The sequence below is a fragment of the Martes martes genome, assembly GCF_963455335.1.
Source record: "Martes martes genome assembly, chromosome: 2".
NCBI classification, from domain to species: domain Eukaryota; kingdom Metazoa; phylum Chordata; class Mammalia; order Carnivora; family Mustelidae; genus Martes; species Martes martes.
Genome location: NC_137889.1, coordinates 21,798,798 through 21,815,809, shown reverse-complemented (window position 1 = coordinate 21,815,809; position 17,012 = coordinate 21,798,798). Strand labels below are relative to the sequence as shown.

The 17,012-nt window shown below is 33.2% G+C and overlaps 1 protein-coding gene across 1 annotated transcript in view; it reads right to left on the bottom strand.

Annotated features, from left to right (window-relative positions):
* Positions 1-1,956: 1,956 nt before the first annotated feature.
* The window catches only part of TUSC3 (tumor suppressor candidate 3), a 252,662-nt gene continuing 237,606 nt past the window's right edge, over positions 1,957-17,012 (bottom strand). The window contains exons 9-10 of the mRNA XM_080796474.1: positions 13,989-14,079; positions 1,957-4,294 (exon numbers count right to left, since the gene is read on the bottom strand). Of these exons, the coding sequence (XP_080652600.1) occupies positions 4,279-4,294; positions 13,989-14,079 (107 nt within the window). The 3' untranslated portion in view covers positions 1,957-4,278. The remainder of the gene's footprint in view (positions 4,295-13,988; positions 14,080-17,012) is intronic.

The following is a 17,012-nucleotide window of genomic DNA, read 5'->3' as shown; positions in this document are numbered from 1 at the left end:
GTTGAGTCCCTCTAGCAAAATTTTCAATTATGAAATTTTTCAATTTCAGTTTTAGAATTTGTATTTGACTCCTTTTATAATTTCTTAGTTGATATTTTCTATTTGATGATGCATTGTTCATTTGTTTCCTTTAGTTCCTTTGTCTGTGGTTTCCTATAGCTCTTTGAGTACATTAAAGACTGCTAAAGTCTTTAGCAAGTTGAATTTCTGCTTTAAGGACAGTATTAACTTTCCTGTTTCTTTGTGTGCTTTTTTTCCCCCCCAAATCGGTCATTCTAAATATTCCAGTGTAACAGCTGTGGAAATTGGATTCTGCTCCCTCTCTAGAATTAGTTTTGTTGCTTGTTGTAGTTATTTAGTGAATCTTCAAAACTGTTTTTATAAAAATTGTGTTCTTTATCATGTGTGGTCTGTGAAGTCTGTGTTTCATTAGTTTAGTGGTCAGCTAGTGGTCTGACAGAGCTGTCCTTAAGTGCCTGCAGATGAAAGAAAGAAAAAGAAACCAGTCCCCTGGGCTTTGCAGATTGACTCTGTTAGGTCACCCCATCAGTACTTATTCGGGGTGTTTACGGGCTGGTGTAAACATCAGCAAGAAGTAAAAGCTTAGGGTCTTCTCAGATCTTTCCTGAGGATGTATCCTGATCTGGGTTTTGGATGTGGCAGCTTTTCAAAGCCTTTATTCCCCGAAGTACTTCACTCTCCGGCTTTTCCTTTCATTCAGTCCTCGGCCATGTGTCTGTTGTCTGTCATAACTGTTAACTCTAGCCTCAGGCAGGAGCATGTTCCTTTCCTTATCAGTATTTTGGAGAAACACCCTCTGGAGCAACACCCTGAGAAACTTCTGAGTTAGGTTAAACAAAGGTAAAAGGCCATATTTGAATCCTCCCAGTAGCCCTCAGAGCAAAACAAACACTATTCCTTGGGAACAGGAGTATTCTGCCTCCTGTAGAACCAGGTCCCCATACCAGTTACAGGCTGCCATTTTTCAAGACCACTACTGACTGGGAAGGAGGATGGGGAAAGACTAAGATAAAACACGATCAAGTTAGCCATCTGAATTTCAGTCACATTTTAAGCTTTCATTTGATTTCTCTTACATCATCTTCCAGACTTTGAACAATATTGAATGTCAGTTTCTGCCAGTCTTTCTAATGTTTCTGTGGAGTGGATGGGTCCTTAGAGTTCTTCATTCTGCCATTTTCATTGCCTACATGCATGCATAATATTTTGTGGAAATAGACACACCAATTGGATGAATGTGACCTGATTTTCTTCTTATATTCTGAATGTGTGATGCTTTATTAAAATTTTGTAAATACTTATAGACTGTTATATGATAAAAACATTGCATATATATTTGACATAATAGGTAAAAAATGGAGTATAGAAAAATTCATAAATGAACATACTTCTGAATTGTATAAGGAAATTGAGGGGCTAGCATGAACGTACTTGTACCCTTGTAGTGTGACTGCCATGCTCACCCTTTCCCTACTATTAGAAAAATTATTAGTTTGACCCATTACAGCTTCTTGCTAGAGTATGAAAAGCCTCTTGTTTTAATATTTTAAACTGAACATTAAAGAGCTCTGAGGAACACTGTCTCCAAAAATCCATTCAAATGTTTTGTTGCTAGATGCTCTAGTTAATGTGTTTGTCTTTGTTACCAGTACTTCTTGAAACACACTGTTTACTGTCTTTGATCTCAAAATAATATGTCATGCCTTATTTAGAAATAACTACTCCCTTCATGTACCTTTAGGGAGGTTCTCCTAAATAGCAAGAAAGGGAATACTTGTCAAGCTCTATGGTTACAAGATATAATCTCCCCAAATCACCATGCTTGCTAAATTGTTAACTGACAAGGGATATTACTTTATATGCAAAAGAAAATTATAGTAAACACACAACACTATTGGACTTGCTCATGTGAATATCTGATGCAAGGAACAGTATGCTGAGCAAAATGCAACATTTTATTCATTAGATGTTGTTAGAAATTACACTCCTTTGGATGGGATTTTATGTTAAGATTTTTTCCTCTGGGTAGGAAAGCAATTCTTTTTATTCTAACTGAAGACTGTTCAACATATAATCAGTTTTTAAGGGAGCCTTCAATACAGTACATCTGGTTGAAAAGTGACATTGCAGGATACAGCATACCAGATAAGAATTAATTTTTCAATTAATTTGTTTGGCAAAGGTAAAGATAGCCTATATTACATACATGATTTTCCATATGCTAAATTCTGAAGCGAAACTACATTTGAACCACTCTTTGTAGTTTTGCCCATAGCACTTTCCAGTAACAACTTGTCTTGAGGCAGTTTATTTCCCTCTAGAATCACTTCCCTAATGTAACAACAGGCTACAGCAAAGTGACAGCTCTCTAGCTATAAAATGCTAAAAAATTTTTTGTTGTTGTAGGCATATATTACTGAAAGGAAATTACATAATACAGGCTACAAAACTTTTACTAATCTGAAATAGAGAAGTTCTCCTTACCTTGGTCATTGTCTGACTTTGGTCATGATTGAACACTATATTAAAGTTTCATAGACTAATGTATGTTGTTTAATAACAACTTTGAGCCTTAAGGGGACAAACAAAAATAATTATAATAAACATGTGTTTACATGTAAAGTTTGGTCTCAGATTCCAATTGTAATGCCTGTTCTGAATGAATCTTAGAAAATGTAAAAATACTCAGTGGATTTACATTTACGAGTCAAGTGCTACCTAGGGATAGGCATTAAACAAATGATCATGATAACTTAATGTTTTTCCATAAATGCCATTCCAGTATGAAATTTATCACACTTTGAACAGGAACTAGGGAACTTAATGTGCTTTTTAATAACAGATTTGGGAATATGTGGTAAGGTGAACAGAGTTCTGAATTATTATGCAATTTTCACTGAATATCCTATTTTGACAAGATAACTTATTTCCAGCACACATACTGCCCTGGAACTTAGCTTCATATGCCCCTGTAGGATTTTTATATTTCCCATTCTTTATTGAATTTCATAAAGGTATGAATTAAATAAATTTAGTAGATGTGCACTTGGTTCCTGTTTGAGACTGTATACCTGAAACTCCTAAGTTTTCCATGTTCTATTTTTTAGATCTTAACCAAAATTAGATAACAAAACCTTTAAAAAAAAAAAAAAAAGGAAAAACAAAGTTTACTGAACTGTGTTTTTAAATTCTTCCTTAGCACCAAAGAAAATAAAAATTCAGATTTGAGAGTTCAGAAGCCCAGTTTATAAGCCTATTTTTCTATTCTTTCTGGCTTTCAGCTTCTAATACTTCCGTAAGTCAGAAAAAATTTTTTATATCCTGTCTAATTTACAGGGTTGTTGTAAAGAAAATAACATATGCAAAAGTGCTTTATAAACTAGAAGAGGATATACAAACATAGTAATGATTAGACTCCAATATTTGGTTTTCAAATAAGCTTCACTGAGTCACTCATGTATAGGATAATTTTTATCTGGATTCAGGGAATGAAGTTTGGATGGCAAACTTCTTCCATATAATACATGGGGAAAATGGCCATCAGAGTTAGTTTTGCAGTAACAAGTCTGGATTCCTGGGTGACCCTTCTAAATTTAGAGAGGAAATTAATTTCTAGTTCTGGTGTGTTGCTTCTATCACCTAATACCTCCAAGCTTACTGATTTAGACCTGTTCATTTTTGAAATTTATGTCCTGGGAAAAAACCTCCATTTCCCAGGTTAAGCTTCTAAGTTGTAGGCACTATTCATCCAACTCCCTGCCTCTAATTGTAATTAATAAGAACAAAACATTTGTAACCATACACACAACCTTTATACTGAAATGACAATGAATATATTTTTTCAGTATGTGACATATTTTCATGCATATACCTTATCTCTGTACAACCTTAAGGATTCTTTAACATATATTTCACAGTTTTCCCTTACTAACATTGTGGTTTTCTTTACTAATAAGTGAACAGTTCTAACACATGAATTCATAATTACATTGTCATTTATTTCAGTCCTACAGCATACACTGAATATAATATGCTTGAAAACACTTCAGTATTTCATGTTCTTTCCAGTGCTAATATGAATCTTAACTATCCACTTCTATAAATTAAATTGGCTAGGAAAACACATTTCAAAAATTGTACAAGAATAAGCTAGAATTATCACAATCAACGTGGATATGAACTCAAGAATTCAAACTATATCTCAGGAACACTTTATCTTCATGGTAAACATTCACTTTATGCAAATCCCACTTGGCTTCATTTAATTAAAAAGCTGAAAAAGAAAGAAAATTACATGCTGAAAATAGGGAAAACAATATGCTTTTTATTCATTCTAAAATAGTACATGTAAATAGATACAATAAAAATGTCATAATTATATTAATTCATCTCATTCTAACTTTTTATCAGGGCAATTTCTCTGAACTAGTTCCGGAGATGGGGTCAAAACTTATGGTGAGAACAGGCCAGGGGTGGGAGAGGATGCTGATAAGAACTTGAACTAGCATTGTTTAAGTTTGGGTAAAATACCCTATTTCTTTCTGTGAGCCACTTTCATTGCTGCTTAGAACAGTAGTTTAACCAGTGTTTAAACTGGCAATGTAAGTAAGAGAACAAAAAGTATGAATTAAAACAAAGATTTGAACTGGGTCATTTCAATGTCCTAAAAAAAAAAAAACAACTTTCTTCTCTTCAACCTGTAATTCATTCACTTACATAAAATAACTAAACGCTTGATGTTTTTAAGTGAAATTTATAGCTGAAATATATTGTACAGCCAAAAAGAATGTATATATGAATCATGAGTCTCATCAGATTCTGAGTACATAAATATCTGTACATAAATGCTTGTACAGACAGAAATAAAAGGGAGTTATTTTTCTTAACTTCCCTAAGCAAAGTTTTAATCTATGAACAGAAATACAAGTTGTAAGATGGTAAGTCAATTTAAATAACATTAACTAAGTTTCTGCTTGATATTTGTACCTTTTTCTAACATGTGGCAAGGTTTTTTGTTTTGTTTTTGTTTTGTTTTTGTTTTTTTTTGGTCCTGACAATATAACTTTGCAGGATGACCAGAGACAAACCATATTTTAACAAAATATTAAAATAAAAACAAAAATAATTGTTGCTACAATTAGAAAGCCATGTAGTTGGAAAACTGTTAAATTCGTAAGGTTAATATAATATCTGGATGTTTAAATCTTAATATCCTAGGAATATATTTCTTTGTCTTTCTGAACCTCGGTTTCCTCATTAGTGAAAAGAATGTTTGGCTGATCTCCAAAGTTCTTTATAGTGCCCATATTTTATCAACCTTGTGACCTTGTGATGCTAGGTGCTAAAAGTAAATACGTATTTAAAAATACTTAAAATGTTATATAACAAAAATATAATAATAAATGTAATACAGTATAATACAAATTATAAAATAAAAAGGATATACAATCTGAAATAAGTACTCCATTTCTGAGGAATTATTAAAGGCTAGAAATTGTGTGCTAATTCCTCAATACAACAAGACCTTGCTTCTATTTTTCAAAATAACTAGTTATGACTGAGGCCTGAAGAAGAGTGTCAGTGGGGAAACTTCCTTAGAGCAGTAAGCAGTGGCTGCTGTTCAATCCACATAATCCTTAACACTGATGAAAGTGCACAGAGATGTGTGCTTTGTAGACGAACTCTTTGGCATTTTCTGTCTTTAATTTTAAACTTCCCCTAAAGATTAAAGCTAACTTAAGAATGAGAGTTAATGATAAAAAGAAAACTTGGTCATAAAATACTTAAAACTTAAAGTTGAAAAAATTATGACTTAAGAAAACTGAGAATTTACAGGGTTTATTTATTTTTTAAACAACTGGTCTAAACATTTCTAGCTGTGTGCATTAAAGATCACCTTTTATCATTGCTATAACTATTATACTATAAAAGCAAAAACAGTAATATGACCCTTATGATCATTTTATACTTCCTAACTTTTTGGATCTAAAAAGTCAAAAAGATTCTATGATTTTTAGATAAAATCTAAAAATAAAATAAATAAATAAAATAAACAAAAGGATCTCTGTACCTTCTTATTGTTAAGGTAAACTAAGAATCCTTAGTTACCGCACTATTGGTTCACACGAGGAATTTCTCCCAAACTATAATATTGTTTTTTTAAAAGCTTGTTAAAACAATCTTTTGTTTACATTTTATTATGCAATGACAAATACATATTTTATCTTGAAAGGATTCTATTGTCTTACAATAAAGGATAAGTTCAACAGACTACTTCCTGTTTATTATATTTAAAATCTCTTTCATAAAAAGTTACAAACTTTACAAGTGTTCATTCAAGACACTGGAAAGATCGAAGTGTGTCAAAAATGTTTTGTTAAAATCTTTCTTAGAAAAGCATAAAATATTATTCTCTAGGTAATCATTCAATATTAATATTAAACATCCAAGGTATATTCCAATATGAATGTTTTATATGGATTTCGTCATTTGAGATTAGTCCCTCATTCCTATCTGTCAGGTTCTGATATGATTTTTTCTTTTTACATTTACCTGTCTGGTAATTTTGATGTATAATGTAACAGTTCTCCTCTATCTGTGTTTCTAATAGTGCTTGGATAGTATCTTTCCTAGGAATGCTTATTGTAAAAATGTATAAAAATACTTTTATAACATAAAAACTGTTGAATACCAAAAACCAAATATACTCCTCTTACTTGGAATGTATTTTTCAGTATTGTGGTTGGGTTCCTCAGAGAGGTAGCAGCTGCCTTGGGTACCACCATCAACTTCTGTCTGGACTCTCTTTTACCCTTTCACGAATGATTCTCTTCACAGGTCATGGTAGTATGTGCATACATAACACTGACTACTGTAGCTAGCTTACTTCGGAGTGAATGCATGTATGGTCAACTGACGCAAGTAGCAATAGAAGATGGAGGCTACATGGCAAGTCTAGAGAATTGTACACAGAAAGATTAGAGAGGAGACTAGAACCAGCATGAATATGCCCCAGAAACTCCCCCTTTTGCTAGCTTGAAGGGATCAACTATTCCCTTCTGGTCTTCGTAATTTGATTATTGCTTAAAGTACATCAGGGATGCAGAGGGGCATTGTGTATACAAAGAAGGAAGGGGATAGAGATCTCCAAAAACTTCCAAGTTTGGTTCTTTCCTAATCATTCCCTCATACTTACAAACATTCAGGATTTACATAAAAATGCAGTCCTTGACTTGCAGAGAAGTGATGTTCTAAAAGTTTGTAACAAGGTTATTATTTGAAATACCAAATAAGTTTTTCTAGAGAAACATTATTTAAAATGGTAGTTGTTTTCTCAAAGTTGAGCCAAAAAAAAAGTCTGTCTCAATCACTATTCAGCAAAGATTTACTGCCCATCTATTCTGTACAAGAATATTGTGTTTAGAAGGGTGCTGTAAGACATGAAATGACTGAAAGTCATGGCCATTAGGTTTTTTCTCTAGAGGAGAGTAAGACCTGGACACAATTAAGTATAACACAGACATGTTTGATGTGATGGCAAGTCCAAGTGTTAGAGTTTTGTTTGCTTGTGTTTCAGTTCCTCTGACTTTGAAAACAAGTTAAAGGAAGGGATAGTAGCCTAGGCTAGTTAAGTTAGTTAGTTAACGGGTGTTAAGTGCCAAAGAATAAAAATAACATTGTGTTATGTTCAGTATGGGGAGTATGTTCAGTATGAGGAGCCCATACACTTTCTGTAAAAGGCCAGGAAGTGAATAAAAACTGTGGGCTGTAAATCTGTTGAAACCACTCAACTAAGCTGTTGTGGAATGGGAAAAGACCTCTGGATTTGGTCACTGTGTGGTCACTGGAGACTCATATGTAAAGCAAGTTTATTCCTTTTTTCTTCCTGTGAAAAATCTAAATAGGCATGAAGTAGTGGCTTGCATTTTGTTTTTATTTATCTTAATTATCTGTTGTTGGTGTTTAAAAAAAAAAAAAAGATGCATACACAGTGCTCTTAAATGAATGCTGTCCAACTGGGAGCTGGTTAAATTCTCTGAGCTCTTCAGATGGACATAATTTTCTTGTGTACTGTACTTCCTATTCTCAAACTGGGGAAGAGTCAGGGAGACCTAATGGTGACATGCCACTTTGTCTTACAGAAATCATTTATGTGATTAAAGGGCAGTTGCTCAGATTTCATTTTGGTATTGAAAAGAAATTAGAATGGAGGAAAAGCCTTGTTGCTTTACTCAGAGCACAGATCATCCGCTAGTTGAATTGTTCAGTTGGCCTTGTACCTAGTGGAACTCAGTGATTCACTGTTCTTAGGGCTTTCTTAACCTTTACTTTATATTCATAAATGTTCTAAGGGAATGCAAGAGAGAAGTACATTATGGCTGTTAGCCAGTCATCTTTAGCTTGCTTCTCGGCTTTGTAATAGAAATTACTGAACCCTGAAAAATTTTCAAATCTGAACTCAACAATCCCCAAAAAAGGCCTGGAGGACTTGACTTCATTAGGAGAAGGGAAAGGAGATCTTTGGGTATGGAAACCTTTCTGTATCTGTGTGTACACAGGGCAAGAGTTGTCAAGTCTCATTACTGCTAAGGCCACTTCTCTACACAGCCTAAACTAAGAGACTTAGTAATAGCTTTCATAGCATGGCTATTAATAATGAGACATGATCAGGAAGGTAGATACTATGTCTGGGGGAAAAAGAATAATAAAGCTAGTGTGTGGAATAAGGTTGGGAGATAGGTGAAGAAGAAAAAAGTCTTTTAGATCACAGGAGCTGCCTATGCAGGGTTTCTGCATAGTAAGTTTGCATAGAGTAAGTGGTTTCTGTCAGAGTAAGGAAGTTGAATTTTCAAGATGGAACTCACCCTCAAGAGACATTTTGTGTATGTCTGTTCAGACTATGTGTTGTGAGGCTGGAGGGGTTGGAATGAGCAGTACAGAATGTAAAAGAAAAAACCAAAAAGCTGAATTTTCTACAGAAATTACTTTATTCTATATAGAGGTTCCTAGTATCTATTTCTAATATTACCAAATGCTGATTAAAAAATCTTAGTACATACTTAAAAAAAAAACATGCATTTTGTTTTATTACTTTGGGAATTAAAATTTATACTGTTTGTTAGTGGAAAGAGAGATGTGACTACATTTGTCCTAGGCAGAATGAAATGTATTTCTGTCATTTGTTTTAGTTCTGCTTTCCTAACCTTTTCCTAACTTCTTCCTAAAGTAGTAAGAGGGAAGTAGCTAAATGAAATTATACTTTGTTTGGAATGGAGTGCATATGCATATATCGGAGTATTTTACAGACCTACTATTTGTCAAATGGTTAATCCCATGGGTCAAAGTCTATTGGAGACATCTGTATCTGAGGTCTTATCTCTAAAGCAATGTACAACAGCCTAAGACTGGAATATAGGGTCTCACAGTTAAAAGTTATCATACATCTATAAAACAGCAGTTTGCTATAACTTGTCTTATGTATGAGAGAAATATTATGGTCTTTATTTGAAAGATGAGGAAAACTGAGGCTCAGAGAAGATTAAAAGACTTGCCTGAGGTTATAGTTTTAAAGTGCCATGGTCCAAATCACATCTTCTCACTCAAAGTCCAGATCACTTTCCAATACACCACAGTGAAATACAACAATATGGAAAAAATAGTCCTTAAGATTCAATTTCCATTTGCAAAATATTATTACAAGATTTAGCACTGTATTCCTTATCTAGATAAGATAGGGGCCAGACAATGGTGCCTTTAGAGCATTCCAGCTCTTCTCCGAATCCTCTCTAAATCTTCGGTCCTTTATGTCATTCTTCAAAGCTGGAACTCAGCAGGAGAAAGACAATCCCAGTGAAATTCTTATCAGTGATATGTATTGTGGGTTGATCACCACATCATTTCAATATTATTTTTCTATTTGTATAACTCAAGATAATATTTAATATTTTTTCTACAGATGAAAGATCTACATGTAAGATACAGAAATGAATGTGAGATTGCTATACTGTATATCCTGGGATTTTTTTGCCTTGCTGTACTTGTCCACTACCATACTTTCCTCAAAATTCATATAAATGTCTTTCATTTCTGTTATTCTGTACTTTCCATTACTGAATGTCCATTTTTTGGTTATTCATTATTTCTCAAAATAGCCAAGGACATCAGGAATTAAAAGTAATTTTTTAAAAGACAATAGAAGATAGTTTCTATGTCCATTATAAGCTTAATAAAATATATTTTTATTATTTGATGCCAGCCAGCTAAGAATCAATCTGAATTTGCAATAAGTATCTTTATAGCTCAGGTTTCTGGAATAATTATCTTTCCACACAGCACACATCCCTTTAGGTGTGTGGAATAACCTAACAACTCCAAGAGGTGTCATTTGATGTGAATTCCATCTTCTGGAGTTGTACAATGTGGCAAACCAGTACTCTTCTTGTCATTGTTTCTATCTTAATGGTTCCTGTTGCATTTAGATAATACATAAAAAATGTTTTTGAGTTAAATAGTCAATTAATATGATGAGCACCTACTATGCGCACAGCACTTTGGAGATACAAAAAGGTATTTTCACAGACTCTTCTCTAAAATATCTCATAATATTACGGAATGAAAATGATTTTAATACATAAAACAGTAATATATGAATACTTAATGAAGAATGTAATGAAGTAAAGTGCTGAACAAAAACATAATGAAGTAAGATGCTAAAGTTGAAGGGCTTATACAGGTTAAGAAGGAGGTGAAGTAAATATTTATTGAGAACCCCATTACATTTTAGGCATTACAAAGTGATCATATAATTTATCCCCACAGAGGAAGATAGGTGTTATACCAACTACAAATGAAGAAAGAAGCTCAACAAAGTTAAATATGTTGGCAAAAGAAAGAGAAATAACTTGAGACAAACCTAGCAACTGAGCCTGTCTCCAACCCCATAAAAAACTAAAATATGATTTTCAAAGTGAAGAAAAATGAGACCCAGAACTTAAGTAACTAACTCCAAGCCCCAAAGTTAGCAGAGAGGATCTAAGATTCAAACTCAGATTTGTTTGACTGCAGAGCTAGAGCTATTAATTTAAAAATTATATATTGAACTCAGCTCTTATTGTAAATATTATTTTCCATTCTGCTACTCTATCTTGCTAAGATAACTAAAGAGTTTTATAAATAGGAAGCAAAGTGATTGAATTAATAGAGAATGTTTCATGTTTTTTTTTTTTTACTAAAGTAGAGGCATGGGTCAGAAGTACTTTTACAGAAGTTTTTTGAATTTTTGTAGGTCAAAGTGCATCAGTGGAAAAAAATGGGATATTACCCGTAAGTAAAGACTATCAAGTATTGCTTCTAGCTCTTTGCTTTTCTCTGAAAATGGGATGAGCCTAAAGTTAATCTTTATTTAATACACAAAAGGAACACAGTGCTACCACTGAAATAAAATTCTTTTTTGAATTATGGCTCAGATGGTAATTAGACCAAACTCTTAATAATCTTGATATTTCACTAGTAGTTTCAAGGGACTCAGGAGCCCAATTACGTTCATCAAAAGGTTCAGGGACAATCTGTTCTTCACTAAACTGAATCAGGCAAATATAAAAGTTACTTAATCTTCAGTGTAAAGAAACTCCTACTTAGTAAAGTAAATGAAATGTAAATGAGTTTGAAATATTTATATCTATCTGAATTAAGGACAGTAAGCATCTAACATTTATTGAGTAATTAATACTATGTGTTATTTACTACATACTTGGCAATGCGTTAAGTAATTTACATTCACTCTCACGTAATCCTTACAATAGTCAAATGAAGTTTTGTTTTTTTTTTTAATTTAGTAATGAGAAAACCAGTATTTAGAAGAATTAAATAACTTGTCCAAGGTCACAGAGTAACAGATCAGGGTTTTTTTGTTTTGTCTTTTGTTTTTGTTGTTGTTGTTGTTTTAAGATTGGGAATTTAAATCCAGCAAGTTTGCTTACTGAAACCTAACGGAGAATCTGGGAGAATTCAGTGATGGCGTGAAACCTATTGATACTGTAGGAAAAGCACTCTTAATACTAAAATGTAGGAGAGATTTAAGGAAATAGGATAAACACTTCAAGCAGACATTTGTTTCTTTCAACAGTTACAAAGATCAACAAAAATAATAGTGTGAAGTGCTGAGAAAATATAATGAAGAACATAAATGTTTAAGGTTTTGTGAGGCTTAAGATTAAAAAGAAAAATAAAACGCATAAAGACAACTACACAGAAGAAATTGAAGGTTGTAGATTAAACAGAATTCAAAATTATGAGGAATAAAGAATTAGCACTATGCCCAGGATTACCTTTAAACTATCAGTAGTATTTCTTGATACAAAAGTTAGAATTCACAGAAATTTAAAAGGAAGAAATCGAAGGCCACAGAGGGCTTAAGGCATTATGCCCAAGGAAGTACTTTAGCATTGGAGTTGAAGTCCCTGGTGACAGGTGATTTTTAAATTAGTATATGATACTATGTTCAAATGTGCATCTTCACTATGGGATAGCTCAACAGTTTTATCCAAAGTATGGGTATTATCTAAAGTAGGCAGAAGTGGGAAGTTTTTTCAGTCTTCTTAAAGGAAAAAGTGTGTTTGTCCTTGCAGTTCATCTCGAAGTCAAGGATATGGTCTTGGCCGAGAAACTATTCTTGTCTTTTGCAAGCCTACTTCAGTGTAGGTCTGCTGCAAATGATTGCATTAACTTAGCTCTTGGTCCCCAGGGTTAAGAGTAGGGCTTGACTCTCTGTGAAGACGGATAACCACAAATGTCTTGTCTGAAGTACTTAGGACAGCACATGCCTTCTGGAATGTTTTGTGTTTTCCCTTTCCTATAATGATGGTGTCCTGTATCTCATTCTCTTATTCCTTACAAAGTGCTTTTATTTGAGATGAGCAAGGCCGATTTTTTCTTTTTTAGGGAGGTACTCTAATGCTTGTGCCACAGAAACGCACTTCTGGGAGTGCAAACTGTTTGAAAATGTGGTGCTATGTTACGCTCATAACTGACCTGGCTTCTCATGCAGAATAATTCCGTGGGAAGAGAGAGCTTTTTCTTTAACATCTCACATTTCCACTTCTCAGAATTATTTCTCTCTCCCACTCTTTGATTTATTACTTCTCTCATTCTTGCTTGTGCTATCATCTTTACTTTTTCTCCAGTGAACTAGTTGTATAGATGTATATTTTCCCCCTACGCTGTTAGGTTTTTAGGATTTAGCTCAGGAGATATCAAAATCTCTGGCATGTAATCTCTGCAGACCTTTTAGCAACACTTGGTTTTGATGTTTATCATCTATTCATTAACACATTCAAGATAACTGATGGAAATTTCTGAGAAAAAAAATTAAAGATAATTCAAAAGGCAAATGATGCAGTGCAGCAATAATAATCATAAAAAAGGCAGGATCTACTACAACTAAGGTAACTTGAGCATAAATCCATGTGCTAGACTAATTAAAGTAGAAAACTTGTCAAATGTAAAATTGGTATTTTGGGGGGTACATACTGATATTCTATACTATACTTTTTTAGTTCTGAGAGATGCATATATGTAAATGTCATGGGAGGAAACATATATCCTATATAAACCTGAGGAAGCCAAAGAATTTGAATGTGAGTGATCGGATGGACAGACAAAACAAGAGAAAAAGAAATTTGATGAATTCCAGAAAGCTAAAACCCACTGTATTATATGTACATATATAATACATATGTAATATGTATCTCTAAAATGAAGTTCTACTGTCTATAAGGCCGTGTGCCTCATAGGTCCTCTGCAAAGTCTGAGCCGAACGCATGGCAGGTGCTCAAAGACTTGTTTAACTGAGTTAAAAATCACTTGGCAAATGAGTTAGCTACCTGATATTAGCCTTTAAATATACATTAACCAATGAAGTTGTTTATTAGTTAAAAATAAAAACATTCACATTAGTATAATGATATTACCTATAAGGATAGCCGTGGTATTTGGAACGAAATATTGAAAGTAGAAAACTGAAGAAGAAGACCACCAGGCCTAATCCCACTAGGCAAATTACTAGAAAGAGACAGAAAATGCCATTAATGTCTAGACACATGGAACCAAAATGCATGTGTTTTTTAAATGCATTCAATTAATAACAGTATACTTACATTTTAATAGTTCATGGCACATACAGGCACAACAAACCAGATAATCCAAAATACAATGTATTCATTATTTTCCACATTCTTCTCAATGAAAATGTACTATTTGGGGTATGAAAACAACAAAAGTGACTGATCTAAGTCTTCTGGTGCTTTTCTTCTCTTACAGAGTTCCTATAAGTACTAAAATGCCTCAGGGATCAAAACAAAACAAAATATGTGATAAACCACAAACAAGATTATCAGCCCCTGCCTTATAAAGCATTGGCTATATTAGCATAGATATTTGCATTGTTAGAATACTAAACAGAATTTTATTCTCTTCAGATGCCATGCAATATTTACTAAGAAATGTCATTTTAGATTATTGGCTAGATTATTGCTTCAGTAAAAGTCTGTTACTTAGAAATAGTCATCCTAGTGTACAAAAAGCTGGAATAAAACCTTCAGGAGTGAAGTAATAGGGATTCTGGAGAGCCCAAAGTGAGGGGAAATCCCCCCACAGAGTAGATACTTTTGTCAAAGTGCTATTATTTCTTTTAACAAACGAAGAAACTTTTAACAAATGGCATATTAGAGTAGAATGTGCTGTGGTCTAGGTTTTCAGTATCCCTGTATCCCAGGCAAGTTAACAAGAGTGAAAATACTTTTTGTCTTCTTTTCCTTTTTGTTATGGTTAGGAAGATTTTACTCTAAAGTCAAAGAGTAATAAATATTTGTAATACAAAGCAATGGAAATATGTATGCAAATATATAGAGTATTTAAACAAGATTTATTACTATTAGTAAAATACATGCTCATAAAATTAAAATGCTTAAAAATCTGAGCCAATTAAATGCAGGTCTGTTTGGAATAAAGAAAAACATGAATTTAAAGAAATTGAAATGGACAAATCTATGCCATAAATAAGTAGAAAATGTGAGAGTTAATTCTTAAGAAAAATCTAAGCATTTAAGAATAAAACACTTGCACAATACTTGTATCCTTTCATTAGTTTCAGAGAATTCTTATAAAAATACTGAAAATATCTGAAATAATTAGAGAAAAGAAAATGAAACACACTAAGGCACAGAACACAAGGAAGAGTTAGCAGTTCAATATCCTTCATAATGGTGAAAGACATTAAAAAAAAAATCCTTCTAGCAGGTCTGAGACCAGGTTTAATTACAATCCTGGAAATCAAGGAGTGGATAAGTTATGACACTGTCAAAAAATGGTCTAGAAATCTGTCAGTTTTCTTTCAACTGTGTAGGATTATCATTCTTTCAGTTTTGAGGATAAATTGCTGAAAGTCCTAACAACAGTCAACTATAGCCTCTCTGACATTCCATTTCAGACAAAGTTCATGCAGTTGAACTTCAAATTAATATTGACAGAAAATGAAGTAAAAAAGTAGGTTGCTGAATATCCCAAAATGAAGAACATCTTTTTAAAAATGTGTAAACTATCCAAGTGTGACAGACACCGGGCACTAGATACAACAATAATAGCATCTCTTCTTACAACAATCTTACTAAACCTAGAACTGATTACCTAATGCTTTATTTTATACCTTACCACATCTGGTATTTTTATCAAACACTCATTCTTTCTTTTCTTGTTTTAAATTTTCAGAAGCTTTTAGTTGCTTTGCCACTTTGGTTGTGCTCAATGGAAAATGAAGCTCAAAGTACATGATCAAGTAAAACAATATATTTACTTAATTCTGTGCAGTGGAACAAAACAGTGCTACTCAAGTCCTTGTATATAGGGAAGGGAGCAGTGGAACTGAGTGAGTAGTAGTGAGGAGTCAGTAATTACTGAATGAACCACTGCAGCCCATATAAGGTAACATACTTGTAAGAAAATGCTATGATACAGAATCATTCTGATCTGAGAAATAGTAATCACAGTAGTTGTATTATATATCAAAAAGGAGTAACTGTAAAATATATTTCCCATGTCTCTTTCTTTCTCTCACACTACACATGAATAATTTGACAATGCTGAATATTGGGGTGGTATGTAGGGAAATATCTACCAAGAGGGAAGCTGGAAGTAGTGATTTTGTAAACTCAACATCACAGATGTTATAAGATAAAAAATCTGTGTATTTAACTATTACTTAGCTTAATAAGACAGGATATATAATAAATAATCACATAAGAAATGTCTTCAATAACACTGTCAATTCCAAGAACATTACATTGTTTGTTCAAAAGATGTATCATAAAATGATACTCTGCACAATGCTTAACTAAAAGTAATGCATTAGATTCTTTTGTAGTTTCTTTACAATAGTGTATAGATACCATCATGGGAAAACAAATGACAAACTAAACTGAATACTATATTCAAAATATTTTAACACTTAAGACAACTATTTAGAAATCATTATGGTTTATTTATATACATGTCATCATAGTTAATACCTCCAAGAAGAAAATAAGTCTGGATTTTTATTTTATTTTTTAAAGATTTTATTTATTTGACAGAGATCAGAAGTAGGCAGAGAGGCAGGCAGAGAGAGAAGGGGAAGCAGGCTCCCCGCTGAGCTGAGAGCCTTATGCGGGGCTTGATTCCAGGATCCTGAGATCATGACCTGAGCCGAAGGCAGAGGCTTAACCCGCTGAGCCACCCAGGTGCCCCTGGATTTTTATTTTAAACTTCTTAATAAATTGTCTTTCTCAGATACCTGTGCTGCTCACACATAAATTCCAAGTTTAAAAAGTTTCCAGAAATGCTAAGCATACTGGGAAGAATTTTAATTATGGGTTTAATTATAAAATTACACAGGAACTTGATAATTTAAAAAAAAAAAAAAAGGTTTGTGGCAGGAAATTTAAGGCCCTGTCTTCATTCCT